Source organism: Polypterus senegalus, chromosome 2 (assembly GCF_016835505.1).
Source record: "Polypterus senegalus isolate Bchr_013 chromosome 2, ASM1683550v1, whole genome shotgun sequence".
Lineage (NCBI taxonomy): Eukaryota > Metazoa > Chordata > Cladistia > Polypteriformes > Polypteridae > Polypterus > Polypterus senegalus.
The window spans coordinates 20929291-20956941 of NC_053155.1; the positions used below are offsets into that span (position 1 = coordinate 20929291).

Sequence of the window (27651 nt, forward strand, 5' to 3'; positions counted from 1 at the left end):
CACTGTGATATATTGTGTAGAAAAAAAAATAATGGACAGCCCCCACTGGAATGCCCTGGTTTAAGCAACAAAACACAAGCAGGAGAAAGCATCAATCATTATTCTTTATCTAAATCTTGCCAGAGGCAACAACGTATCTTATTAGAAAGTGCTGCAAAGAAAAGAGTGTCCTCTGCTCTATATTTATACAATTCATTGATTAGATCACTACTCAAAAAGGAATTCATGACATAACTGGAAACCTTTTAACATGATTGGTTACACCCAGTTACTAATGGGACATGACAAATGTTGATACCTTAAATAACCCCAATTAACCCCGTCCACTAGGCTGATTTGTAAAAGGTAACATTTTTGCTTTATGTCCTGAACCATATTTTTCCTAAGTTGTCCATCAACAGGAAACTTTTAGCACATAACAATAGAACAATAATTATACCTTAAAATATAACATTTTCTTTTTAAGCTTCATATAAAAAACTTGCTGTCCCCTGCGGCTCTGCCCGTGAAGCAGTGAAAAATGACAAACTTTAAACATTAAAGAACAAACAGTTATCGCTACCTAGTGGGGGCGAGGTACACTTCAATACGTGGCGAGAGGTAGAGTGACTTGAACAGAGGCTGGCGCGTTAGTGAGGAGGGCCCTACTCCTGACATCACGCTTCACGCTTCCCCCTTCCTGCAAGCGAACTATGATACTTAGCAGGATGATAGAAGTCGCAAAATCAACCGGGAATGCTCAAGCAATTTATAAAAAAAAAAAACAGATCTAAATCTATTAAGTAGTTCTCTTGTGAAAAGCAGACAGATATACAAATGTTGGATTTTATATATATATATATATATATATATATATATATATATATATATAAAGGAGAGAGAGAGAGAGAGAGAGAGAGAGAGAGAGAAAACTAAAAATGCATTTATCATAGTGAATAACAAAATATCAGCCTTTACGCACAAGCTCAGAAGGACATTAGGCTCAGCGCATGCTAGGTGCACACTGGACCAGGGTTCAAATTCAACTCTTACAATATATACACCGATTTGCCACATTAAAACAATCTACCTAATACCATGTAGGTCTCCCTATTGCCACCAAAACAGCTCTTACTTGTCTAGGCATAAACTCCACAAAATCTCTGAATGTGTCCTGTGGTAAGTTTGAAGATGGGGCCTTCATGAATTGGACTTGTTTTTCCAGCACATCCCACAGATGCTCGATCGGCGTGAGGTCTGGGAAATCTAGAAGCCAAGTAAATAATCTGAATTCTTTGTCATGTTCCTCAAACCATTCCTGACCAGATCACATTATCCTGCAAAAAGAGGCCAGTACTGTCATGGAATATTCCTGCCATCAAAGGGTATATAGATGGTCTTTATGGTACGTGTCAAAGAAACACCCACATAAATACCAAGGTTTCCAATTAGAATATTGTCCAGAGGATCACAGTGTATCAGCTGGCTTGTCTTTGTCCCATGGTTCATTCTGCTGCTATCTCTTCCCCAGGTAAACAGCACACACTCACCTGCTCATCCACATGATTAAAAAAGAAAATGTGATTCACCAGACCAGGCCACTTCCTTCCATTGCTCCATACATTGATCCACTTCTAATTATGATCCACACATGCCCACTGTAGACCCTTTTGGCAGTGGACGGGGTCAGCATGGGCACTCTGACTGGTCTGTAGCTACGCAACCCCATACATAGCAAGTTGTGATGCACTGGGTGCTCTGACACCTTTCCGTCATTCTCAGCAATTTGTGCTACAGTAATGGGATCTGACCAGACAGGTTGGCCTTCGCTCCCAGCATGCATCAATGACAACTGGGTGCCCATAAGCCTGTTGCTGTTTCACCAGTAGTCCTTCCTTGGACCACTCTTGTTCAGGTAAGACCTCACATTTTGGAGATGCTCTGACCCAGCTGTCTATCCATCAAATCAAAAATCGCTCAAATCCTTACACTTGCCGATTTTTTTTTTGCTTCTAACACATCACTTTCAAGAACTTCCCTTGCTGCCTAATATATCCCACTCCTTGATGGGTGCCATCGGAATGAGAAAATCAATGCTATTCACTTCACCTGTCAGTCATTTGAATGCTGTGACTGACTGGTGTATACAGATCCATCCATCCATTATCCAACTTGCTATATCCTAACTACAGGGTCACTGGGGTCTGCTGGAGCCAATGTGTATACAGATGCATCTCAATAAATTAGAATATCATCAAAAAGTTAATTTATTTCAGTAATTCAGTAATAAAGGGGTTGGTGGTGGATTTTAGGAGACCCAGGCCCATCATGGACCCTGTGATTATCAGAGGTGACTGTGCAGAAGGTGCAGACCTATAAATACCTGGGAGTGCAGCTGAATGATAAATTGGACTGGACTGCCAATACTGATGCTCTGTGTAAGAGAGGACAGAGCCGACTATACTTCCTTAGAAGGGTGGCGTCCTTCAACATCTGCAATAAGATGCTGCAGATGTTCTATCAGATGGTTGTGGTGAGCGCCCTCTTCTACGCGGTGGTGTGCTGGGGAGGCAGCATAAAGAAAAAGAACGCCTCACGCCTGGACAAACTGGTGACGAAGACAGGCTCTATTGTAGGCACGGAGCTGGACAGTTTGACATCCGTGGCAGAGCGATGGGCGCTGAGCAGGCTCCTGGCAATCATGGAGAATCCACTGCATCCACTGAACAAGATCATCTCCAGACAGAGGAGCAGCTTCAGTGACAGACTGCTGTCACCGTCCTGCTCCACTGGCAGACTGAGGAGATCGTTCATCCACCATACTATGCGACTCTTCAATTCCACCCTGGGGGGTGGGGTAAACGTTAACATTACACAAAGTTATTGTCTGTTTTACCTGCATTTTTATCACTCTTTTGTTTTTTATCAGTATGCTGCTGCTGGAGTATGTGAATTTCCCCTTGGGATTATTAAAGTATCTATCTACCTATCTAATTCAATTCAAAAAGTGAAACTCGTACATTATATACATTCATTATACACAGAGTGATATTTCAAGCATTTACTTCTTTTCATTGTGCTGATTATGGCCTATAGGTAATGAAAACGTAAAACTCAGTATCTCAGAAAATTGGGATATTGTGTATATACACTATATAGTGAATATTTGCAGCATGTAATATAAAAGATTATATTCATTCTACATGTTTATAATGTCTGTTGTTACAACTTTCACTAGTCTGCAAGAAAAAAATGCTATCAGTAAATATTAATAACCAGTAACAGCGTACTGCACGATAACGTGCTGTGAATACTCTTGAACTGGGCATTCATAGCCTTCATACTCTTTCTCTGTATGTTTAGCATTCGTCAGAGGTTAAAGCGCTTGCTGCTTCCTGAGCAGCTCTTCTTTTCTCCCCCCTAGCGGCCCGCTTCTTCTTTTCTTTCGTCACCATCTTTTGGCGTTAGAACTGATTAAGTCAGTGTTTCTGTTGAAATTACTTAGTACGTTTTCCTTAATTTTTCACTTAAGCTGGCACTTAAGTCTTCAATCTGCCGCAAGAATGATTTAAGATATGAAGAGGAAGGGGAAGTGACGGTGAAGGTGGCCGCCCTGCTGCCCAAAGTTGAATCTACAATAAAATAAAAAGAGGAATAACCTTGGAGGCCAATCATCACCCCGAAATCGGATAGTAGACGTCATGTAGTATATGTGTACCAAATTCCAGGTCAATAAGTCAAATGGTTTGCGAGCTACAGGTGATTAAAATCCTGGACAGACAAACGGACAGCCACAGTAGCGTATTATATAAGAAGATAGTAAGTAAAAAATTTTATTTTACTCATGATAGAAACGGAAACTTGAACTCAGACCGTGCAGTCGCGGATGTTTGCAAGCGACAGTAAACTCAGATCCAAAATCGGACTGTGGGTGTCATTTGTACAGAATGAAAGACAAGCATTCAAAAAATAGAGGCACATTAAAAAAGTAGAATCATCGAAAAAAATGAAAACAATTAATCGTACCACACGTTTTACTCACATAACACATACATTGATGTCAAGCGGTGTTATTTTCGGGAGATTTTGCACAGCGTAAGTGGACACGAGAGTACCGATCAACTCCATGAAAGCGATCATTTTTCTTAATCTAATAAAAATGTGAAACTTGTTTTGTACTGTATTATGTTTCCATCCCCTAGTCTAAACAGCAGCAAATACTTAATTTTTAACTCTACACATAGGTAATGCAGGATATCAAACAAAGACGAGAGCACAACTTTTTATTCTGCATGTACACATAAAGTTTAAAAAGCAAAGCATGTTCCCAATATTAACTGCAGTAGTCCCTACTAATCCATGTTTCTCAAAAAAAAAAAAAACATACACACACATAGTAAACGACCATATCTATTTTTGAGTTTTGCACCTGTCGTAGAATTTTCTTGGTTTTCTTAACTTGCTCTGGAAACTTCTGTCCATACGCAGGGCGATATCCCATTTCACATGGAACTTTCCCACAATCGGTACGACATTCTAGCACGGAACTTGATGGATGAGACACTTGGTGGGAGCGATTCTTCCGTGTGCTTGAAAAGGATTGGTTACCAAACAAGCCATTCGTACTATGATATCCAATCATTGCTTCAATTAAGAGGCGTTCAGTAGGCGTTAATTTTTTTAATATGAACTGGGGGGCAGGTCCTTCTTCTAATTGGTTGACCTACACCCAGTCAAAAGAAAGCTCTATCCTAAAAGATCTGTTAGTATCAGTTTGGTAGACGGGTGCTTACGACGCAAGGCGATTTCTTACGTGACGTCATAGCACAGCAAGAGAGCGACATGATCAACTGGAAGGTAAGCGGCGAATTGGATGTATGTCTGGCATTTTTGTTCTATTTCTTTTCCGCATGGACACGGTTTTTGAGAGTTAATCATATTATAACAAATCCCCCGGAATTGTTACACTATTTTGTTTTACAAGCGTGCATGCGTTTGTATTACGTATTTATTGGCTACCAATACTGTATCATCTGCAGCCATTGCATTATCTACTGTGTCAAGAATATTGGAATCTCATGCGTTTATGGGATTTGTCCGTCCGTTTTGTGCCAGAATATATAACCAAACAAACAGTCTTGAGTTATCTAGCTAGTGGATATTTGTCCGTTTAGATGAAAAGGTTATTATATTTCACGGCTTAAAAAAAAATCTTTTAGGAAAGTAATAGGCAAGCAATTAAAATAAATACCCTCTTTCCATTCACCCAACGTTTAAATTAAGGAAGTCTGATACTATGTTTATTTAATAGTACATTCAATAATAATACAGATTTATTTATATAGTGCCTTTCCCACTTAAATCACTTATCTTGCATCCATCCATCCATTTTCTAACCCGCTGAATCCGAATACAGGGTCACGGGGGTCTGCTGGAGCCAATCCCAGCCATACTGAAAAAAAAAATTATTATTATATAATATATATTATATAATTGTGTGTGTGTATAAAGGATTTTTTAGCTGCTACCCCAACAAGTGACAAGAACGTTGTGTTGTTTTTTGTTTTTTTTTCTCTCTTCTGACACAAGCATTTTAAAGTGACACACATAGCAGCAAACATAGGGAGAGTTGTATGCAGCCTTTTAAATACCCTTTTTGGTACAGTGCAGGTAAAAGTAATAGGATTGCTTTTTGTAGGTAAACTGCTGTGTCAAAGATTATGGAAAAGAACTTCTCCAGTGGGTCCCATCTGTTTTCTGTGAGACAACTGTTTTTAGATGTTTTGAAACAGTGAGGTTTTATTAAAGGAGCGGGCTCACCAGCTGTCTTTTATGATGTCCTTTAACACAAGTGGCCTGCTGTAACTCCTCCTAACCCTGATGCTACCATGTGGTGCCAAGTGTCAAAAAGGGTCTGACATTTAGGATTGCTGTCTCAACATAAGGTCTAAAGCAAACCAGTTATATTGAAACATTAAATAGTTTCTGACCTCCGTATAAGTGAAATGCATACGTTTGGAGGTACAATAGCTTTGCAGTGTTTTTAATGTAAAACTTGACTGTAAAAGCTTTCAAAATTACAATTGTTTAATGCGGGTCAAATGAAATGGAAACTCTTTCTTTATAATCAACGTTTATGTTAACATTTGCTGAAATTGATTTAATGAGGTTACATGTGAACTTATTTGAACTTACAATGCTTTGGGCCTTCACTCAGTGAATGGTAGTGTACAAAAATACACCAAGTGGAACTGGAGCATAAGCCCAGTTGTAGGTGATTTTGTTAACTGGTGCGATGAGTCTTTTTCACAGCTTAATTTTACAAAAACCTCAAGGACTGATTGATTTACAAGGAGCACCATTTGCCGTCAAGAAATAATCATCAAAGATTACTTACGAGAGAATGCGGAAAGTTCTAAATGTGTTCAGACTATCATAGATTCGTACCAGACTTTTAAATCGGTTAGTAAATACACTGCCAAAAGGGAAAATAATTCATATATCTTCTAAGGAAGTATTTTTAGCTTCTAACACAATTTTTTTTTCTTTTTACTTGTTCGTATACAAAGTATAGAAAAGTATTGTGGTCGTTCAAAGATTTAATTTCGAGATTTTGATGTATCTCGACATTTTAGACCAGGGGTCCTCAATCACGGTCCTGGAGGGCCGCAGTGGCTGCAGGTTTTTGCTCCAACCCAGTTGCTTAATAAGAAGCACTTATTGCTCACGTAACACTTCTGCTTCACTTCAGTGGTCTCGCTCGTTAAGATTTTGAACCCTTATTGTGCATTTTATTTTTAAACAGCTGCATTCTTGGTTTTTAATTGCTCCTAATTAGCAATAACATGCAAATGGCAAGAGACCAGCATTTCTCCATTTAGCTTGTTACCATTTACACCTGTGTGTATTTATCATGCACTATTGGGTTTAATTAAATACTTGGAAGGAAAGTGAAGGACTGAAAATTGCTCGTCCATTTTAGCCTTCAAATCATTTGGTTAATATCCTCAGAAAGGGGAAGAAAATCTAGGATATGAGAATGACTTGACATGGCAGAGTTAAAGCAGTAACAAGCCATGAAATTTAAATTATTGGCAAGAATTGCTTTCTAATTAAGCAACCGGGTTAGAACAAAAACCTGCAGCCACTGCAGCACTCCAGGACTGTGATTGAGGACCCCTGTTTTAGACCTTGTGTCCAAAAGTACCATTTTTGAAATTATGTCCAAGTGTGTGTGTGTGTGTATATGTGAAAAACACAATAACTTGAGTACGCTTTCACTTGGGTCAACCAAATTTTGCATTCAAATTTGAACCTGTTCTTTTTAAATCATTAATCCAATACAAATGTTCCATCCAGCTTTATTCAACTGAGGATCATGGGTGCTGGAGCCCATACAAAAATAATTGGTTGTAAGGTACGCATTAACTTTTGATCAGGTGCAGGTTTGTCACAGGGCCTACACCAAGACATATGCATGCTTTTACTGGGCCAGTAGGAAATTACCAGTCAAGCTAACACACAGATGCACACCCTGACATGTGAGATCATCACTGGTCTACATGAAGAGAAAAAAAAACATACAACCTCCACACAGATGACAAGCAGCTGCAGGAAGCTAGACGCTACATCGTCACCATGCTGCTCCCTATCCATGTAATTCAGAGGTAGGTAGATTTGGTTCCTGGAGGATCATAGTGGCTGCAGATTTTTGTTTCAAATAAATTTCTGAACAAGAAGTCAATTATTGTTATTGATGCATAACATCTTTTCTGCTTTAGTTTCATTGTTAAGATTGCCCACCCTTATTTGCTTATTTTAGGCTTAAGAAGCTTAATTCACTGTTAATTGCGCCCGATTACCAATAATATACAAATGACAAAGAAACCAACCATCCATTATCCAACCCGCTATTTCCTAACATAGGGTCTGCTGGAGCCAATCCCAGCCAACACAGGGCTCAAGGCAGGAGCAAATCCCGGGCAGGATGCCAGCCCACCACAGGGCACACACACACCAAGCGTACACACCAGGGACCATTTAGAATCGCCAGTGACCCTTATCTGCATGTGTTTGGACTGTGGGAGGAAACCCACGCAGACACGGGGAGAACATGCAAACTCCACACAGAGGACCCGGGAAGCGAACCCAGGTCTCCTTACTGCGAGGCAGCAGTGCCTTATTTAACTAATTTCCTTTAACATCTCTGTGCATTCATTGTGAATGATCTGATTTTAATAAAATATGTTGAAAGAAATTGGGGAGAAAAATAGAGAATTACACATTTTCTTCAGGCTTTAAATCATTTGGATGATATCCTTGGAGAAAGGGAGGAAAAAAACTGATACAAGAATGACCTGACATGGCAGAATGAAAAGCCTATTGACAAATAAAGTTAAATAACATCTGTTATTGGCAAGGTTTAGTTTTAATTCCAGTTGGAACAAAAACTTGTAGTCACTATGGCATTCTAGGGCCAACATTACAGATCCCTGATGTAATGTATTAAAAATGTTAAGCTTTGATTTAAAGGTCGCAGAGGTGCTTCTTTTAACTTCATTCCTTGGTGCGCACTCCACTGGGGGGAAAGTTTTTTGCTAACATTTGTATGAAATTTACCTTTGTACTTTTAAATTCTTGTATAAGGAAAGTATTATAATCGATGTGGAGATTTTGATGGTTGTCAACATGTTAGACCTACCTGAGTCCTAAAATACCATTTTTGAAATCATGTCTGTGTGTATGTAAACACAATAACTTGAGTACGCTTTCACTTAGGTCAACCAAATTTTGCATACAAGTATTAGGTACAAAACATAGGTTTCTATTAACTTTTGGGCTATTTCTGCTTACCAAAAGTGGTACTTTACCTTTTATTCATGCAGCCGCAGAGTCTGATTTATTCAACTTTACTTTTATAATTGTTCAATATAATATATGAATATACAAAAAAGTTGAGGCGAGACCATTCCCGATTTTATTTATTTTATTTTATTTTTTTACCCCCTGTGTTTGCTTATACTCTGCTGGCTCAGTTTGAACATCTTAATCTTAATATAAATAGCATAAGATAAATGGTGAGATGATTCCACAATGTAAAAGCCCACACAGTCAAGTATGACAGGTATATTTAAAAATAAGGTAGTTTATAACGTGTATTGGTTTATTCAGAATCCACCCAGTACATTCCAGTTGTTGCTCTCGGTCAAATCCTCATTCCCTCTTAAAGATATTTTGCTTTCACAAGCACCCTCCAGCTTACTCTGAGGACTGGACACGTCTCCTTCTTGCTGATCACAGGCTGAGTCTCAATGTTGGTTACGTGTTAAGTTCATTACTGTATTTTATTAGTACCAAGTTATATATGTTTGCTGAGTTCTCTTCCGCTGCGTTTTTTAATAGATTTCTTGGTCTCTCTGTAAAAACTCTTTCTTGTTGATCAAATTCTGTTTTTGGAACAATACTTTTTATTATTTTTTTTTATTTCATATAATTTGTTCATCCCCGAGGGTAACTTACCTTTTTGCAATATGACTTCAATTTATTTGTGTAAACAAAGACTGTCCGATTGGATTTCACTTTTCATATATGTTACAAATAAATCTTATTTGAATGTAAATAAGCGGTTCTTTTGCTTTTCCGCACATGTTTGTTTATATCATATTCTGTAACTCCAGAGGTGTTCTACAATTTTTTAGTGTTTTATGTTTGTTTTAACACATCACTTCCATGATCAGTGCCTATCAGAAATATTGATCTTTTGGAAGTTTTCCACATTTTATTTTATCTGAGTCACAGTGAAATTAATTCAGCTTTTTTGTTACTGGTCAAGAGAAAGTAAAAACAGATCTCTGGCAAGTGGTCTAAATTAATTATAAACTAGGGGGCTTCACCCTCTGCTCGCTTCGCTCACCAACCCCTGTGTTTGGTTAATCAGATATACAATTTTAATTTTTTTTTCTTTGGAATTATTTCAATTTCATTATTTGCACTTGTACTTAAAAGTTTCATTAAAAACAATATTTTTTGAGACACATTGTGACAACGCAACATATAACTGCCCGTGAGTGAATATTGTTTCTGTTTCTCTAATAAATAATCCAACTTTTTCTAATGTTTGTCCCTGTGATTTATTGTCATAGCAAAAGCTATTCTCATGGTAAACTGTAAACATTTTAATGCGAATGGCATATCACGATCTCCTTTGGTGTGTAATGTTATTCACGGAATATATACTACATTACCTTTCTTTTTGCCTGTTAAAATTTGCATCCCTTCTCCGTGATCATAAATATACACCTGACTGAATATTCTTTAAAATTCAACTTGTCGTTGCTTTAACTGTTCCGGGACCGGGAGATTCTCATAGCGAATGGTCTATTATTGTGTAAATCCTCGTTTTGTGCATTGAATGATGTGAAGGTAAAAAGACTTTGTTGTCTACTCTTTGCCTTTTATTTCTGACCTTTGATTTGTCCTGCTCTTTTTTCAATTACACCTGGTTCTGATGGTTAATCACATTTTGTTTAGCGGTAATACAATCTTTTCTATCTTTTCTTTGGTACTGTAGCAACTGATATGATAAAGTGTCACAAAAGTTTTACTTGAACAATCGCTGACTTTGTAATCCCAAACACAACTTTCTAGCACCCTCTCCAATCCCTCATCCCCCGCGTCTCGCCCCCTTACCACATCAATCAATACCCCGCTCCGTACACACACACACACACACACACAGATCTTTTGTTTATATATGTTTGATGGCACAGAGGAAAATTGAAACTTGACATCTCATGTAGAGTTTGTCAGAAGGCACACGAGAGAGTCTGACGTCAGTTGGGAAAAGGTTCTCTGGTCTGATGAGCCCTAACTTGAGCTTTTTGGCCATCAGGCTAAATGCCATGTTTGATCATGATGAAACACACACTACCACAATGTGAAATACGATGGTGCAGCATCATGCCATGGGGATGCTTCTCTGCAGCAGGCCCAGGAAGACTTGTGAAATGAATGCAGCAAAATACTGGATAATGGATATTCTGATAATACTGATTATATATATATATATAAATAAAAATATATATATTTTTTTAGCCCTTTAAAAAACATTTTACACTAAGCTCCTGCATAACCAGATGTATAGAAGCCTTATGTTATGTTAACTTTTTATTTTAAAAATAAAACTACACACCTGAGATGTTACCTGTACATCTTTATAGGCAAAATTAAATTGTGTAGGATTATTGTTCACTGACAATAAAATTATGTATTTTATTTTAGTTTAATAAAATATGTACAGAAAATATTCATCCATAGTAAATATGGCATAAAATAAAGTTTACATATTGTCAAGTTGTTTAAAATATTCTGTAATATACTTTGCTGAAGCAAAACGTAATTTAAAAAAATGTAGTTTTCATCATTTGTCTAACAAAAAATATTAAATCATTGTGTGAGAATATACATAAGTGATATTGGTAGTTAAATACATCCATCCATCCATCCATTTTCTAACTCGCTGAATCCAAATACATTGTAAATAAACATGAACTTATAGTTTTGAATCAGTTTTAATATAGTTTTTTTGCAGTTAACTTATACATTTGCTCTATTTACACTTTTTTTTTTTTTACTGCAGAAGGAAGATCTTCCTAATTCTTGAGGTGTAATTGTAAATATGTTTTACCATCTTAATTATGCAGTGCTTATTTATTACCTAAACTTGTACTGTATGAAGCACACAAACACACACTGTACAAACCCTGATCTACAAATCTATCAAATATTCATAAGCTGTTTATCAAGAAGATATATATGGCTAATATGTTTAACAAGTTTACAACGTGCGAGATCTTAGATATATCTCAGACCTAAATATTTACATTTTGATCTCCAAGAATATATTCAGACATGCAAAGGCTCAACATCCCTGGTTATAGGCTATTTATCAACCAGTGAATGTTTTACTTTAACGCACTGTTCTTTACTGGACAGAGTTCTTTGTCCGCAGCTCAATAAACCTTTGATCATATGGCACTTCCTCACTGCTCCAGGTGCTCAAAGAAATTTACCTTATTACTTCAATCATAGTATAGAAAGTTGAAAGCAGCATGGTATTTATTACGTGAATAATAATACCAGTAGAGAAAAGCGTAAAAGAAAATGTGGATAGCAAAGTCTGAATATATATATATATAGTATAGTCTTTAGAAAAAGCTTACAAAAAGTTAAAAGATGTCATGGATAAAATGTTCCAGGGCGGCATTGATCTAGGACTTGAAGCTGTTCATGAGATGCTTTGCTGACGTTCTGCTGCACGTCGCTCTTTCCTCTCTTCTGACGTCTCCCTGTTCTCTTTGCTTAGTGTATCCTATTTATTTTGAAATACTACGGCAGTTTTGCAAGATATTATGATTGCTACATTCACCTGATTTGATGAGTGAATTTACTCAAACTCTTTCATCAGTTTGAGGACGTCCATTTTCCCAAGCAGTACAGTTTTTTAAGTTTTAACAATCTCCTGTCTCAAGGTGTAAACCAGTTTAGTCCCGGTGCCCTTCCCTTCACACGTGATAAAATCATCAATACAGCTTTAGGCATCTCTGAAATTCCTGCTTAGGTCAATCAAATGGTACTGTGATCCAGGAAAAACAATTGCTTTTGATGTTAACTGTCCATGCAAGTGACATGTATTTAAGTTCGTCTGTTTTGTTTTGAGGAAAATATAATGAAAATATATAGACCGGATTTTGCACACCACAACATTGGCTTTAATGTACTTGGTCAGCTTATTCTATTAATGAAATATCAGCAACAGTTAATGAGATGGTTTAGAAATTTTAAATGTAAGGCCTGTCATGAAGCAGATGGATTTTTTTTTTTTTTTGTTTCTGCAGGTCCTGGATAATTTCCCTGTGCTGCTTTATATTCTAGCAGCAAAAACTCTTATCCTTTGCTTGGCATTTGCTGGTACAAAGATTTATCAAAGCAAAAAGGCAGAGGCAGCACTGAAGCGGCAGCAGGAACTGAAGAGGAAAGCAGAATCCAACCAAACCGAGGAGTGCAAGAAAGACGACTAAAAACAGGGTACTTAAGCCTCTTTGTTTTAATACAAGAGAAAGAAGTTAAATAACTGGTATATCTGTGATAGATTCAATAAGTAAAATTGGCTCCATCAGGGAAGGAAGATTTTGTGGAGGAACAACAGATGAGCAGTGTTTGTAAATGTATTGATCTATAACATTGTTCAAACCAATACTTATAAGTCTAAGAGACACTAGAATACTCTTCTTAAACTTCAAACCTCATCTATTTAGAGGAGTGTCCTAGTTTTATAAATATTGCTTAACTAAATAAACATCCTTTGGATTGGAAAGTCACTATATCAAACAGAACACATCCAAAGGCGCTTTACAGTTAGTTTACTATTGTACATCTGCTTCTGTATTTTTCTGCAGTTGGAGTCCAATGTTTTTTGTTTTTTTTTTTTCCCATACCAAACAGGTTAAATGATACACTCATAGCGCCCTATGCAATCTATATGGAAATTTTTTTTTTTCAAATTTTTTTTTTTGATATTCGGTTTACATCGTTTTATTTCCTTCTTTTTTTTCCCCAAAAAAACCAACAATAATGAAATGGCACTTTACATTATTTTCAATGAAACAACACAGTAGCACAACGTAACCTTATTTTGCAGTTCCATTCATCAGGTAGGAGTCCAGAACTTCCATGATGTTGCATGCTGAGACGGCAGCAGGACAGTGAGTGCCCTACAGAATTGTCAGAGCTGTTACTAGTTTGATGCATTCTTCTGAGATGAAGGTTAACTTCACTTTTAGAAAAAAGAGTGACCAGCTGTTAAGGGTTTGTTGCATCTGAGGAGAAGCCTGCTCTTCTGCCCAGGTTTGTAGGTGCCGAGTTTATAACGGAAGAGTCAAATATAGAACTTGCGTGCTTCGTCATCACGACAGAAAGATATGGAAGAAGATGATCCGCTGTGGCAACCCCTAACGGGAGCAGCCAAAAAAAGAAGAATAAAGAAAGGATGCATCTTCATAATTTTTTTCGAGCGATATGTCTGACTTACATGGACTCAAACTGGCGTCTTGGTGCCTGACTATTTTGTTTTTTCCTCTGTTGTTACCTGAAGGGGAACACTTTTTGATCTTAATTTCTCCTTGTTCTTGAGATGGGTTTTAGATTTGACGTGGTCATTGCAAGTATCTTTTCGTGTCCAGTCTATGGTATGCTGGCAAAACTTGCAGAAAAATTGTCTAGATTCGTAAAAGTCGCCGGGGTATATTTGTGTCCTCAATTTTGCAGTTAAGCTTGTTTTTCTTAGTTTTTTCGACATAGGTTATCTGATCAATATTTCTTGTCTCTTGCAGCTAGCTATATCGCACGCCTTTATCGAGAAAACATACAGGAAACGCACTCACAAACAGATAGAGGCACGAATGAATTTCTATGAAAAATTGTGTTCGCTTCAAAAACAACAAACTAGAAAATAGTATCTGAATGATAGAAGTACAGATTATTCAATCGTTTACGTTTAATTGGAAGTTTCGTAACAGCCACCCCTTCCATCTCTAAATTCTGAACTTTTACGTTTTTAAATCTAAAATCCTTTTACACATTAATTCTGTGATTCTGTCCATTTTTTCCGTGGCCCTACACTCAGGGTTGGATAGTAAATTAGAGGCAGGGACCGAGCTGGCAGTTTGGAGTCCCTTTTTTTTTTTTTTTAAAAAAAAACGTAATACCACTCCTAACAAAAAGAAGTAACAGTAGAGATACAAAAAGAGAGGTATAAAAAGTTTACATGTATGATTTTTTTGTTTTGTTCCTTTTTTTACTAAACAGTTTCTGGTTTGTTTTTCTCCTTCCTTATATAGATTGCATTTTTGCAATAAAGGTGGTATGCGTTCTTACAGGATTTATGTTGGTTTCATTTTTTATTACACAATAAATTGAAATGGCCAAATGGGTGAGGCAGCTTGATGGATGAGGTCTCCAGGACTCTAAACAAATCCAGATCATATTATGTGATATTATCTACTGTGAAATTCTACTCCGTACTTCTAAAATTTTTATTTTTTTACTGTATTGAGGATTTGTTCTGTTCTGTGTATTGTATTGTATTGACCCCTTTCTTTTTGACACCCACTTCACGCCCGATCTACCTGGAAAGGGGTCTCTCTTTGAACGGCCTTTCCCAAGGTTTCTTCCATTTTTTTTCCCTACAGGGTTTTTTTTGGGAGTTTTTCCGTTGTCTTCTTGGAAAGTCAAGGCTGGGGGGCTGTCAAGAGGCAGGGCCTGTTAAAGCCCATTGCGGCACTTCTTGTATAATTTTGGGCCCTACAAAAATAAATAGTATTGTAATGTACCATGTTGAAGGAAATAATGTAAAGAAGTAATATATTAAAAGCACTTGGTTTAAGTGGCATGCACAATTGAATCACCAAAGTGTATGAAACTACCATTTATTTCCAACTGTCACGCACTTTTTGAAAAAGCACAGTAGGCTAACAGCAGTTTGCATTTAACACAGGATTATTCTGAGCTGACCGCATGTTAGCCTTTTTACTTGAAGTACGTACTATATTTAGAACTAGTGCTATTGCAGCATACATTCAAGCTGCATTTAAGCACTTCATTGAGCAGGATTTGGTAATTTTTACTAATTTTGTATTCAGATTTCCATGTGAGAAACTTGAATGTTACCCACATTTTTACATTTGGAAACATAAACATTAAAAGCTTACTTTCTTTTAATGTTCAAAATTGGCGAAGGAATGCTAGCAGCTGTTCTGGAGCCAAAAAGGAGCACATATATCATTTCACATTGGGAAGCACAGAGATTTGCTTGTAGCCCAAATTCATCATCACCCATGCTTCTGTGAAGAAGCGTTTTTCGCTAGTTGCTTTATCGAGCCTCCTGGTGTACGCATGGACACTGCAAAGAACAATGCAGTAATTTTATGCAAATATGATTTAAACATATTTCTAAGCACATTATCGGTGAAGCTTACTTTGTTCCAGCTAGTTCTGTAACGTTATGTCTACCAGAAAGCATTAGTTGTATGAGTGGATCAGATTCACTGTAGGTAGATCCACTTATTATGGCCTCAAAGTCACAACAGTGGCAAAATAAGAACAGTAACAAAAATAATCTTGATACAAGTAATAAGTTTTATACAGTGGAACCTCGGGTCACAACCATAATTCGTTCCAAAACTCTGGTCGCAACCCGATTTGGTCATGACCCGAGGTAATTTCCCCCATAGGATTGTATGTAAATACAATGAATCTGTTCCGGACCATACGAGCTGTATGTAAATATATATATTTTTTTTTAAAGATTTTTAAGCACAAAAATAGTTAATTATACCATAGAATGTACAGCATAATAATAAACTAAATGTAAAAACATTGAATTACACTGAGAAAACCTTGAACAGAGAAAACTAACATTGCAGGAATTCACACTATAGCCTTACGATCCAATCGCTGTAAACACTTTTTTTTTTTTTTTAGTGAGTTTTAAGCACAGTGAAAAAAATGAACATTTGAAAAATCAGTAAAACTAACCATAAACAACCAAGAAAAGTAACATTGCAAGAGTTCACGCTATAGCCTTATGAACCGATCGCTGTAAATGAGTTTTAAGCAAGGGGAAAAAAATGAACATTTCAAAAATCCATAATTTATACAAAAACTAACCATAAACAACCAAGAAAACTATCCTTGCATGAGTCGAGTTCTGGTATGAAGGAAGTGAGGAGGAACTGGGTGGAGAGGAGATTACAGTTTTGATGTAAAGTCCATCTGCGCGATGCACGTCTGACCGAGAACAATGTACTGTACAGGGAGAGACTGAACACGTGCATAAATCTCTGGCACGTACGAACCCGAAGGGAAAAGAAAGGGCACAAAGACTTCACGGCGAATGCACAGGGAGAGACTGAACACGTGCGGAAATCATCGTCATGTTTGAACCGGAAGGGAACCTGAGTGTGTGGTCGTGAACAGATGCAAAAGTTTTGTGAACTGTTTGGTCGTAACCCAATTTGGACATGTTCTGAGACGTTCGTGACCCGAGGTTCCACTGTACTTGGATTGTATGCTGTCAAATTCTGTAATACATGTCAGGCTCTGCTGGCATTAAAATGTTTGAACTCTGCAAAGTGCATTTGAAATTCATCGGGAAGGATGAACTGAACTAGTTTTGAGTGGGTTATAATGGTGCAGTGGTCTTTACAAGTGTCCTTGAGGGCTAGGGTAGCATCTGTCAACTCTGCTGGACCAGTTATTGTAGCCAAATATCTAATCAGAGCTGTGAGACAGCAATACTAACCATTGATCCTCCGTCCCTCAAACAACAAAACATACAGACGGGCCGAGTATCACAATCAAAATGCAACAAATGGCCACAAACTAGCAATAAGAAAATATTGATCATTATGCTCGTAGTGTTTCAATCTTGGATGGATAGAGAGACGGAACCTTTGTCCCCAGGGGGGGAATTTGTCTTTTTACAGAAGCTCTTTAAATAAATTAAATATACACGCATTTTGGTCTGAACACACGCTGAAATGACCATAAAGTAAAAAATTCCAAAGAAAAACTAAATTCAGACTTGGCAGGCCCCCTCACAGAGAGACATTATGCAGTCATATTGCTGTTGGTATAAAGGAGCCCCAGTAATGTTTCTTGACAAACTTGCTGAATAATTTGTTGTCTGAAAGTCTTCAGTGTTGGTGTGTCAGAGAGAGAATGTACAGCATTGTTCTCTCCTTTGCTATGACCTCCTGAGGGTCAGAGTCGTATAACTGAGCTTGCCCACCGAATCAACAGACTCATTAAAAGAGCTTCTCTTGAAATGATGTTGCCAGCCCAGCACACCATAGCTTAGAAAATCTCACTGGCCATCACACAGTTGTAGAAGAGATGAAGGATGCCACTTCCCACATTAAAGGAACAAAGTTTCCCACTGGGGAAAAAAAGCATTCTCTGCCCTTTCTTATAGAGTTCATCTGTGTGCTGAGACCAGTCCAACCTGTCATTAATGTGGACCTTCAAGTACTTGTAGGAATGGACCACCTCTACATCCATTTCTGAAATAGTGACCGGCCATGAAAGCTCTTTGGTGAAGTGGAAGTCAATAATCAGTTCCTTGGTTTTGCTGATGTTAAAATGCAGACAATTCCCTTTGTCCCATGAAACAAGCTCTTCCACCTGACTCCTATACTCTGTCTTATCAGTACCACTACATGAGTGTAGAGTCATCTGAGAATTTCTGCAAGTAACATAACCTGGGGCCTCATGTATAATGCCATGCGTAGAATTCACACTAAAACATGGTGTGCGGACAAAAGCGAAAATGTGCATATGCACAAAAAAATCCAGATGCATAACTCTGTGCGTATGCTAACTGCCATGTTCTTCCACTCCATAAATCCCAGTCTGCGTGAAATGTAACGCTCGTGCACACGCCTGCCACCCCTCCCAGACTAGTCTCAAAATTACGCCTCTTTGAATATGCAAATCAATATAAATAGCCCCTTATGTTTTGCATTCTGTGAAAAGGCAATAGAAAAATCACAGGGGAGAAAGAAGAATTTCAGCGAATACCAAGTAGAGGCAAGGAAAAATGTACTCTTTTTTGTTTTAAGAAGTGATTATAAGCAACAAAAAGTAGTTGATCGAGTAACAGAGTGGCAGAGAAACTCGAAACTTCAAGTTCAAAAAGTCGCAAAGTGCCCGTAATAAATAAGAAGTGGTCAGATATCAAAGTCACCATGAAATGGCGAGTCGTAGCCCACCATCGTGAGTGTCATATGGAAACTTATTAGGGTACAAAGAAAAGAAAAACAAAATAGGCACATAGTTGATGTCAACTTTAATCTCGAAATTTCCACCTTAATCACATAGTTTATTTTGTCATTGAAGTAGAACGTCATAAACTTCATCTTAAAATCATTTTATTTACTAATTTCTCAAATCCCATAGTAACTAAAGTAGCACGTTAAATGCTTTGTATTCTGTGTGTTCTTCTATGTATGTAAATCACTACGTGCTTCTTAAACAGGCTTTCTCTTCTACTGAAGGGATACAGAATACATTACGTTCATGATATTACAGCTCTCTGAACAATTTAAATATTAAGATGTATACTTGCTTTAATTCCTATCATTATGAAAATGATACCATGTATTAAACATGGGGCCACAGTGGTGCAGTAATAGTGATTAGCTGACGTCCCATCCATAGATTGTTCCTGTCTCCCACAAGATGCTTGCTGCGCTGCACACGATCCTCGATGAAATAATTTATTGCAGCAGTACTGTCTCTCTCAAACATACTATCCCCTAATTCCTGTCCTTCCTTTTTCTCCAAGTAACCAATTGCCACACAATCAGCTCTATAATAGATGCCAAGCCATCTGTAAGCTTATAATGCCGATTCTTCAAAACTTTTATGGAACATTGAAATATCTTTGTAGTACATGTTTAATTATTCCATCCATCTATCCATCCAGGGTCACGCCAATCCCACCAAGCATACAGCACAAGGCAGGAACAATTCCTGAATGGGGAACCAGCTTGTTGCTACTGCTGTCCTTGTCCTCACATGTTTAATTAAGAGGAGGTTTATAGATGTGGTGAGAGAGGACATACAGGTGGTGGGTGAGACAGTGCAAGATGCAGAGGACAGAAAGATATGGGAAAAAAAGAATCCGCTGTAGCAACCCCTAATGGGAGCAGCTGAAAGAAGAAGAGGATACATTATTTTAATGAAGTTTAAAACTTATCTGTATAATGTAATAAACATGCTTTACTGCATTTCATCTTAAAAAATTATATCAAAAGCTCCAAGGAGATAGCCCTTGGAAATCTAAATCAACTTAGAAGCCAGTCATCATCATATTTAAATGCGCACTTTATAAAGTGGCTCAGGTTGTGCAGTGTTATAACTGTAGTAAAAGTTTACAGTGAGGTGATTGTACTTATAAGTACAAACAGTTCTACCAGGAACACTTGATGGACTGATTGAGTGCATTTAGAGCACTTGGGATGAAACTGTTTCTGAACCGCGAGGTCCCTACAGGAAAGACTCTGAAGCGTTTGCCGTATTGTATAGGAGTAGTTTAAATAGACTGCACGCATGGCTGAGCCAGCATGTGCTTGATGCTGTATCCCGATAATCCGATCAGTTGCTGTACAGCTGTGATTCTACACTCAGATACAGTGGGTTAAATACTCTTGAGTGGTGCACTGACAGTGACAGTAGTATTTGAAATAGTTTGGCCATTCTGTGAACCTTTATTTGGTTATGGGTTGATTGCATTCCAATGCCTTAAACTAATAAACAATATATGGTTAATTTCACTGCATTTGATAAAGTCGCGCCAGGGATGTGAATCTAAAAAAAATAAAGGGAAACCACACGAGAAATGTAGCACTGCTTTAACGCTGGGTGCCACCAGTTTACAAAACTGAGTGGAGAACTTGCGTACGCATGACCTGGCGTGAAAATGTGCATAGCTTTATGCCAAGTTTAGTTTTTATACATAGCAATGTGAGCGTGGAAACGAGCATACGCAATATTTTTGTGTGTACGCACTGTTTATACATGAGGCCCCTTGGTGTTTTATTTATAGTCTTAGCTGTGCAAAGTGAAGAGAAAAAAAGACAGGACTATTACTTGTGTTGCTCAAATCCATATCAGCAACATAGTCCTTGAGTCTCTCAAACGACAGTCTACTTGAGAGATGATCCATTATCCAGGACACCATAGGCTCATCCATTTGCAAATCTCTGAGTTTACCCCTTAACATGGATGACTGGATAAATTAAAAAAAAAAAAACAGAATCCTCACAGTGCTGTCTGTTTTGTCCAGGTGAAAATCTGGGCACAAATTGGCAGTGTCACGAAGCAGCAGCATGAGATTGGCTCATTCCATTGTTCGAAGTCACAGTTCTGGGCACAGCAGGAATGTGCTTTTTTTTTTGTTTCTCACGTATTTGTGCACATTCTACATAAAGAATACACCTTGAAAATAATACATCTTTTGCTTTTAATATTTCACAGCATGACCTGTGTTTTCAGATCAATTTAGAGGATGGACTTCTTTAAGGATTGTTTGAGGATGTACAGTAGCTGGGCATGTGGTGCTGTGCTGTCAGCACACAGTTTTCCTTATTATGTACCCAGTGGCAGTACTTGAAATATTCTCATTATGGTCAGCTAATGTACCCCTCAAATACTACTTTTTTTTTTTTGTTTGTTTGTTTTTGCCTTTTTAAGTTTAGTGATGACCCTCATACTACAATCAAAGAGCTGGGGGCTGGTGGCTGAGTTGAAACAACTGTGAGTGGAAGAGAAGGTTTTTCCGCTTGGAGAAATGAGTGTGGTTATTGCGCAGCCCTGGGAAGCGCTTTGCTGGATGGGAGGCAGGGATGGTTTTAGCGCTTGTTTGTAGCTGTAACAGCATTTTTATTCCCCACCCCTCCAGTCCAGTGATTGCCATGTTGGCAGTGATATGCTTGCTGCAGCACTGTGATGTCATGCTGGCTTCATAAAGCATCCTAGTGTGTTGGGGAAAAACATGTTTACCTAAACTGGCTTCACAGCAACTTTGAAGAAAAATATTCATTGAACAATGTTGTAGGCCAACACGGCCTATTTGCTGGGATTAACACTTTGATGAATGTCACCAGTCAGTACTGTTTAGGACTATCCTCACTCACACCACTAGATTCTGGGAAAGCATTTTCCCACTGGTCATGAGTGGCCTCTGCATCCTTATGCTGACCATTCCCTGAGTGGACCTACTTAGTGTTATCAGTGACCTTATCTTTTGCTAGTTATGCTAGTTTAATGTTGTGTTGATTGTCTGATTGCAAGAATCACATTGTTCTGTAGACACATTATAAAAACCTTAAAATAAAGAACATCAAGAGAGAAAAGGACAACAGGAGTCCATTAGGCCAGGGTAAGAACTACATTTAAGAGACTGTATCAGTGTTCTACCATCCTTTTGCGTGCTTTTGTTCTTTCTTCTTTTTTTCCTTAATATCTTCTACTTGTCACTAGGTAGGTGAGAATTATCCTTTTGTGTATGTGCTTAAACAAAGAAGGGAGAAAGGTTTTATAAAGGGAAACCAAATAAATCACTTAATCGTCTTTTATTTGACAGGTGTGAAAACATTCCCCTGGCTAACTCGCTAGACGTTTTCTGTTGTACCTGCTGTTCCTTGGATCGACAAGATTGAAAGCTGAAAGATGGTTGGTGCTGAAAGGAGCCTGTGAACTTTTTATTTATACTGCTCAAAAAAATGTAAAGGAACACTTTTTTAATTCGAGTATAACATCAAGTCAATGAAACTTCTGGGCTATTGGTCTGGTCAGTTAAGTAGTAGAGGGGGTTGTTCATCAGTTTCAGCTGCTTTGGTGTTAATGAAAGGCCACTGACATTTTTCCATCCTCATCTTTTCTGACTTTTTTTCCCCCACTCGTTTTGCATTTGACTATGGACAGTGTCACGACTGTTAGCATGAGACGATACCTTGACACTACAGAGGTTGCACAGGTAGTCCAACTTCTGCAGGATGGCACATCAATACGTACCATTGCCAGGAGGTTTGCTGTGTCTCCCAGCACAGTATCAAGGGCATGGAGGAGATTCCAGGAGACAGGCAGTTACTCTAGGAGAGCTGGACAGGGCCGTAGACGGTCCTTAACCCATCAGCAGGACCGGCATCTGCTCCTTTGGGCAAGGAGGAACAGGATGAGCACTGCCAGAGCCCTACAAAATTACCTCCAACAGGTCACTGGTGTGAATGTCTCTGACCAAACAATCAGAAACAGACTTCATGAGGGTGGCCTGAGGGCCCAACGTCCTCTAGTTGGTCCTGTGCTCACAGCGGAGCACCGTGGAGCTCGATTGGCATTTGCTATAGAATACCAGAATTGGCAGGTCCGCCACTGGCGCACCGTGCTTTTCACAGATGAGAGCAGGTTCACCCTGAGCACATGTGACAGACGGGAAAGGGTCTGGAGAAGCCGTGGAGAAAGTTATGCTGCCTGTAACATTGTTCAGCATGACTGGTTTGGTGGTGGGTCAGTGATGGTCTGGGGAGGCATATCCATGGAGGGACGCACAGACCTCTACAGGTTAGACAATGGCACCATGACTGCCATTAGGTATCGGGATGAAATCCTTGGACCCATTGTCAGACCCTATGCTGGTGCAGTGGGTCCTGGGTTCCTCCTGGTGCACAACAATGCCCGGCCTCATGTGGCGAGAGTATGCAGGCAGTTCCTGGAAGATGAAGGAATTGATACCATTGACTGGCCCCCACGCTCTTCTGACCTAAATCCAATAGAACACCTCTGGGACATTATGTTTCGGTCCATCCGACGCCGCCAGGTTGCACCTCAGACTGTCCAGGAGCTCAGTGATGCCCTGGTCCAGATCTGGGAGGACATCCCCCAGGACACCATCCGTCGTCTCATTAGGAGCATGCCCCGACGTTGTCAGGCATGCATCCAATCATGTGGAGGCCATACAAACTATTGAGTACGATTTGGAGTTGCTGCATTAAAATTTTGGCAAAATGAACTCTCCTGCCTGCCACATCATTTTTTCCCTTTGATTTTTGGGGTGTCTTTGAATTCAGCCCTCAGTAGGTTGATCATTTTCATTTCCATCAAACGATGTGGCTTCCTTTCGTTCCTAACACATTACCATATCAGTAGAGATATCCAGGAGGATTTTTTTCCATTGAGATCTGATGTGTTTTCAAAGTGTTCCTTTAATTTTTTTTTGAGCAGTTTACTTTGAAGAACCATGTTTTTACTACCCATATATTTATTTTTGTATGCATGCATACATATACGAATAAATATTTTATTTGGAATTGAAGGTGATGTGTTACTTTCCATATGTACAAGTTTGAAACTATCTGTTCTTTTTAAATCATTAATACAATACAAATGCTTCATTTAGCTTTATGCAACTGAGAATCATGGGTGCTGGAGCCCATATAAAAATAATAGGTTGTAAGGCATGCATTAACTTTTGATCAGGTGCAAATTTGTTGCAGGGCATGCATGCTTGCACTGGGCAAGTTGGAAATTACCAGTCAAGCTAACACACAGGCACACACCCCTGGCATGTGAGATCATCACTGGTCTACATGAAGAGAAAAATAACATGCAGGCTCCACACAGACGACAAGCAGCTGCAGGACGCTAGACCCTGCATCATCACCATGCTACTCCCTATCCATGTAATTCAGAGGTAGGCAGATTTGGTCCTGGAGGGCCATCGTGGTTACAGATTTTTGTTTCAACTAAATTTCTTAACAAGAAGTCAATTATTGTTATTGATGCATAACATGCTTTATTTTTATTGTCTTGGTTGTTAAGATTGTCCACCCTTATTTGCTTATCTTGGGCTTAAGAAGCTAAATTCACTGTTAATTGCGCCTGATTGCCAATAATATTCAAATGGCAAAGAAACCAGCAGTTCCTTATTTATCTAATTTCCTTTAACACATCTGTGTATTCATTGTGAGTGATCTGATTTAATAAATATGTTGAAGGAAACTGGAGAGAAAGATGGAGAATTACACATTTGCTTCAGGCTTCAAATCCTTTGGATAATATCCTTAGAGAAGGGGAAAACATCTGATACAAGAATGACCTGACATGGCAGAATGAAAAGCCTATTGACAAATAAAGTTCAATAAGATCTGTTATTGGCAAGGATTAGTTTCTAATCCAGGTTGGAACAAAAACTTGTAGTTACTATGGTATTCTAGGACCGACATTGCAGATCCCTGATGTAATGTATTAAAAATGTTAAGCTTTGATTTAAAGGTCGCAGAGGTGCTTCTTTTAACTTCATTCCTTGGTGTGCACTCTTCTGGGGAGAAAAAGTTTTTTGCTAATATTTATATGAAATGTGCCATTGTACTTTTACTTTCTCTTTTAGGGAAAGTATTATAATCGTCCAAATATTCGATGTCGAGATTTCGATGAATCTCAACGTTTTAGACCTCCCTGACTTTTTTTGAAATTGTGTCTCTTTGTGTATGTAAACACAATAACGTGCATACACTTTCACCCGGGTCAACCAAATTTTGCATACAAGTACAAAACGTAGATTTCTGTCAACTTTTGGGCTATTTCTGTTAACCAAAAGTGGTATTTTACCTTTTATTCATGCAGTTGCAGAGTCCAATTTATTCAACTTTACTTTTATAATAATTGTTCAATATTTTATTAATTTGATTTGTTGTTGATGGTTCTTTTAATGTGCATAATATAAAAATATAATCATTTTCTTGCATTTTACTCCTCAAATATTCATCCCCATATCTAAATATACGAGAGAGTCTAGAGAAGACCACTCCTGATGTTTTGAATTGACATTGGCCCTCTTCATAACTGCCATGTCTTAAAGTAAAATAAAGATTAGGCAGTTGATGAGCAGTGCCTGGTCTTCACTAAACATAGTGCTTGAAGTTCTGTCCAAAGAGTTTGTTTTTTGTGTCATCAGACCATAAAATCTTTTTCTTCTGCTCTCAGAGGCCTTTAAACTGTCCTATTTCTGTAACTGAAGATAGACATCCGTCTAGCCGCTCTTATCATAAACTTCTCGATGATGGAGTACTGCTGAGATGGTTGACCTGACAGGATTTCCCATCACAGCAGAGAACTTCTGAAGCTCTCTTAGAGTGACCATTGAGTTTTTAATAACATCCCCTCACCCAAGGCCCTTCTTGCTCTGTGACTCAGTTAGGTCAGATGCCCAACTCTAGAAAGAGCCCTGGTGGTTTCAGTCTTCTTCCATTTCACAATTGTTGTGGCAATTGTGGTCCTGGGAGCACTCAAAGCTTTAGAAATGGTTTTGTACACTTTTCGCCGATCTATGGTTCGCTACTATTTGATCGTGGGGCTCTAGAGAGTCCCTTGGACTTCATAGCTTGTTTTTTATCCTGACCTGCAGAATTTCATAGCTTTTTTTGTCCTGACCCACAGTGTTAATTTTGAGACCTTCTATACACAGCTACTCATGTTTATAAATGAAATTAGGTTTAGGGTGGGCTCCAGTCAAGGCTCTAGACACATCTCAAGCAGAATCAAGGCAAACAGGATGCCCCTGACTACAAATTGGAGTTCCACAGCAAAACTTTAAATGAATGTGAGATGTGAGTTTTTCATTTTAATACATTTGTAAACCTTTCTGTTAACATGTTTTCACTTTGTCATTATGGGTTAGTGAGTGTAGACTGATGGGCAAAAATGGCAAAATGATCCATTTGGAATTGAATCTACAACACAATGAAGTGTACAGAAAATGAAGTGGTCCGAGCACTTTCTGGAACCACTTTATACCTGTAAAATGTAATAATGCAGAGATGCCCAATGGCAGGAGAAAAGAAAACCAGACAGATCTACTTTGTGGCATTGCTACACATTTATTTATGTCTGTTTTTTTAACTGAAGGAGCTTTGTCAGTTTGAGTGATTTAGTTGGGACCAAGCTGAGAGTAAGAAGTCCAGAGCCGAGCCAGTAGGTCTCACTGTTGTCAAGACTTCAATTAATATTTGACTTCTTGATTGAACATCTAGGTTTGAGTGGCTTGTCGTGGCACATTACTCTCAGAAGCTGTGTGATTGACTGCAGCAGGCTGAACACCATTGATACCTCTGTGCTCAGGTCCAGAAAGATGGAGATAAAGCCCTTCGGTTTTGTGAAACTCATCAGTTATGGCAGCAGCTTCATTGTGGATCACTAAGCAGGCGTCCCTGAGAGCACAGCTTTTCACCGTAGAGCTAACGACAACTTTCAAACCCAACTCTTTAGGTGAAGCTGACTTACTGGAAGCTTTTTCTGGCAGATCTAGAATTTCTTTGAGTTTCTTCAGCCACATTAGTTGTCCCTTTCCCTTCATGATGCTTTGGAAAATTAGATATCCTTTGACGAGGCCAAAAAGACAGATAAATGCCACTATGTAGAAGGTGATTTCCGCCAGCTCTTTTGTTTTTTTCACTTGTTGGGCGAGAGTTCCTACCACAGAAGGTGGGAAGAAGGAAATCTCGTATTTTGTAGTTCTGTTGTCTAGTGATGTTACCATCATCTTCCAGATGCCAACTTGGGAGCTGGAAAATAGCAATAAGAATAAATTGAAATGAATGGCAGGGCGGGTGGATTGTATTGAAAGCAGCAATCATTTGGAAGATTGATTCTTTGTGTGCTGATTTCTAAGTTTGCCAACACCGGGAGGCGGGTGCTTGGTACCTGCTATCTCGTGGGTCAGCTGCTCGAAGGGGGTTGGGGCAATTCTGCATTAGAGAAAGTGATTATATTTAAATCGGAATTTTTTTTACATATAAATAGATAATTGTTTTGCATAATATTAAGCAGTGCTCACAGGGTGAAGTAACTGAAAATCTTTGCTCGGGTCTTTAGATGGAGCACTGACCTCCATACTGGTGGCATTGTTATATGTAATTATTTTCCCTTCAAAACCCAAAGATGTGCATTTTACATGAATTAGTGACCCTAAGTGAATATCAGACAATGCGAATTTGAAGTATTTAATTCAATTGACTGATTAGTTATACTTAATTCTTTAATTAATGAATGTAGTCA

General features: G+C 38.5%; 1 protein-coding gene across 5 annotated transcripts in view; it reads left to right on the forward strand.

Moving 5' to 3' along the window:
- Nucleotides 1-4713: 4713 nt before the first annotated feature.
- Nucleotides 4714-27651, forward strand: part of LOC120522758 (small integral membrane protein 11A-like) — a 37483-nt gene continuing 14545 nt past the window's right edge. Inside the window, exons 1-3 of one of the 5 annotated variants that reach the window (XM_039743497.1) lie at nt 4714-4836; nt 12876-13065; nt 22184-22370. In XM_039743497.1, coding sequence (XP_039599431.1) covers nt 4822-4836; nt 12876-13058 — 198 coding nt within the window. In that variant the 5' untranslated portion in view covers nt 4714-4821 and the 3' untranslated portion in view covers nt 13059-13065; nt 22184-22370. Of the gene's footprint in view, nt 4855-12875; nt 13066-22183; nt 22371-27651 lie in introns of those variants that run through there. The other 4 variants (XR_005632518.1, XM_039743492.1, XM_039743496.1 and 1 more) reach the window with 4 other exon arrangements.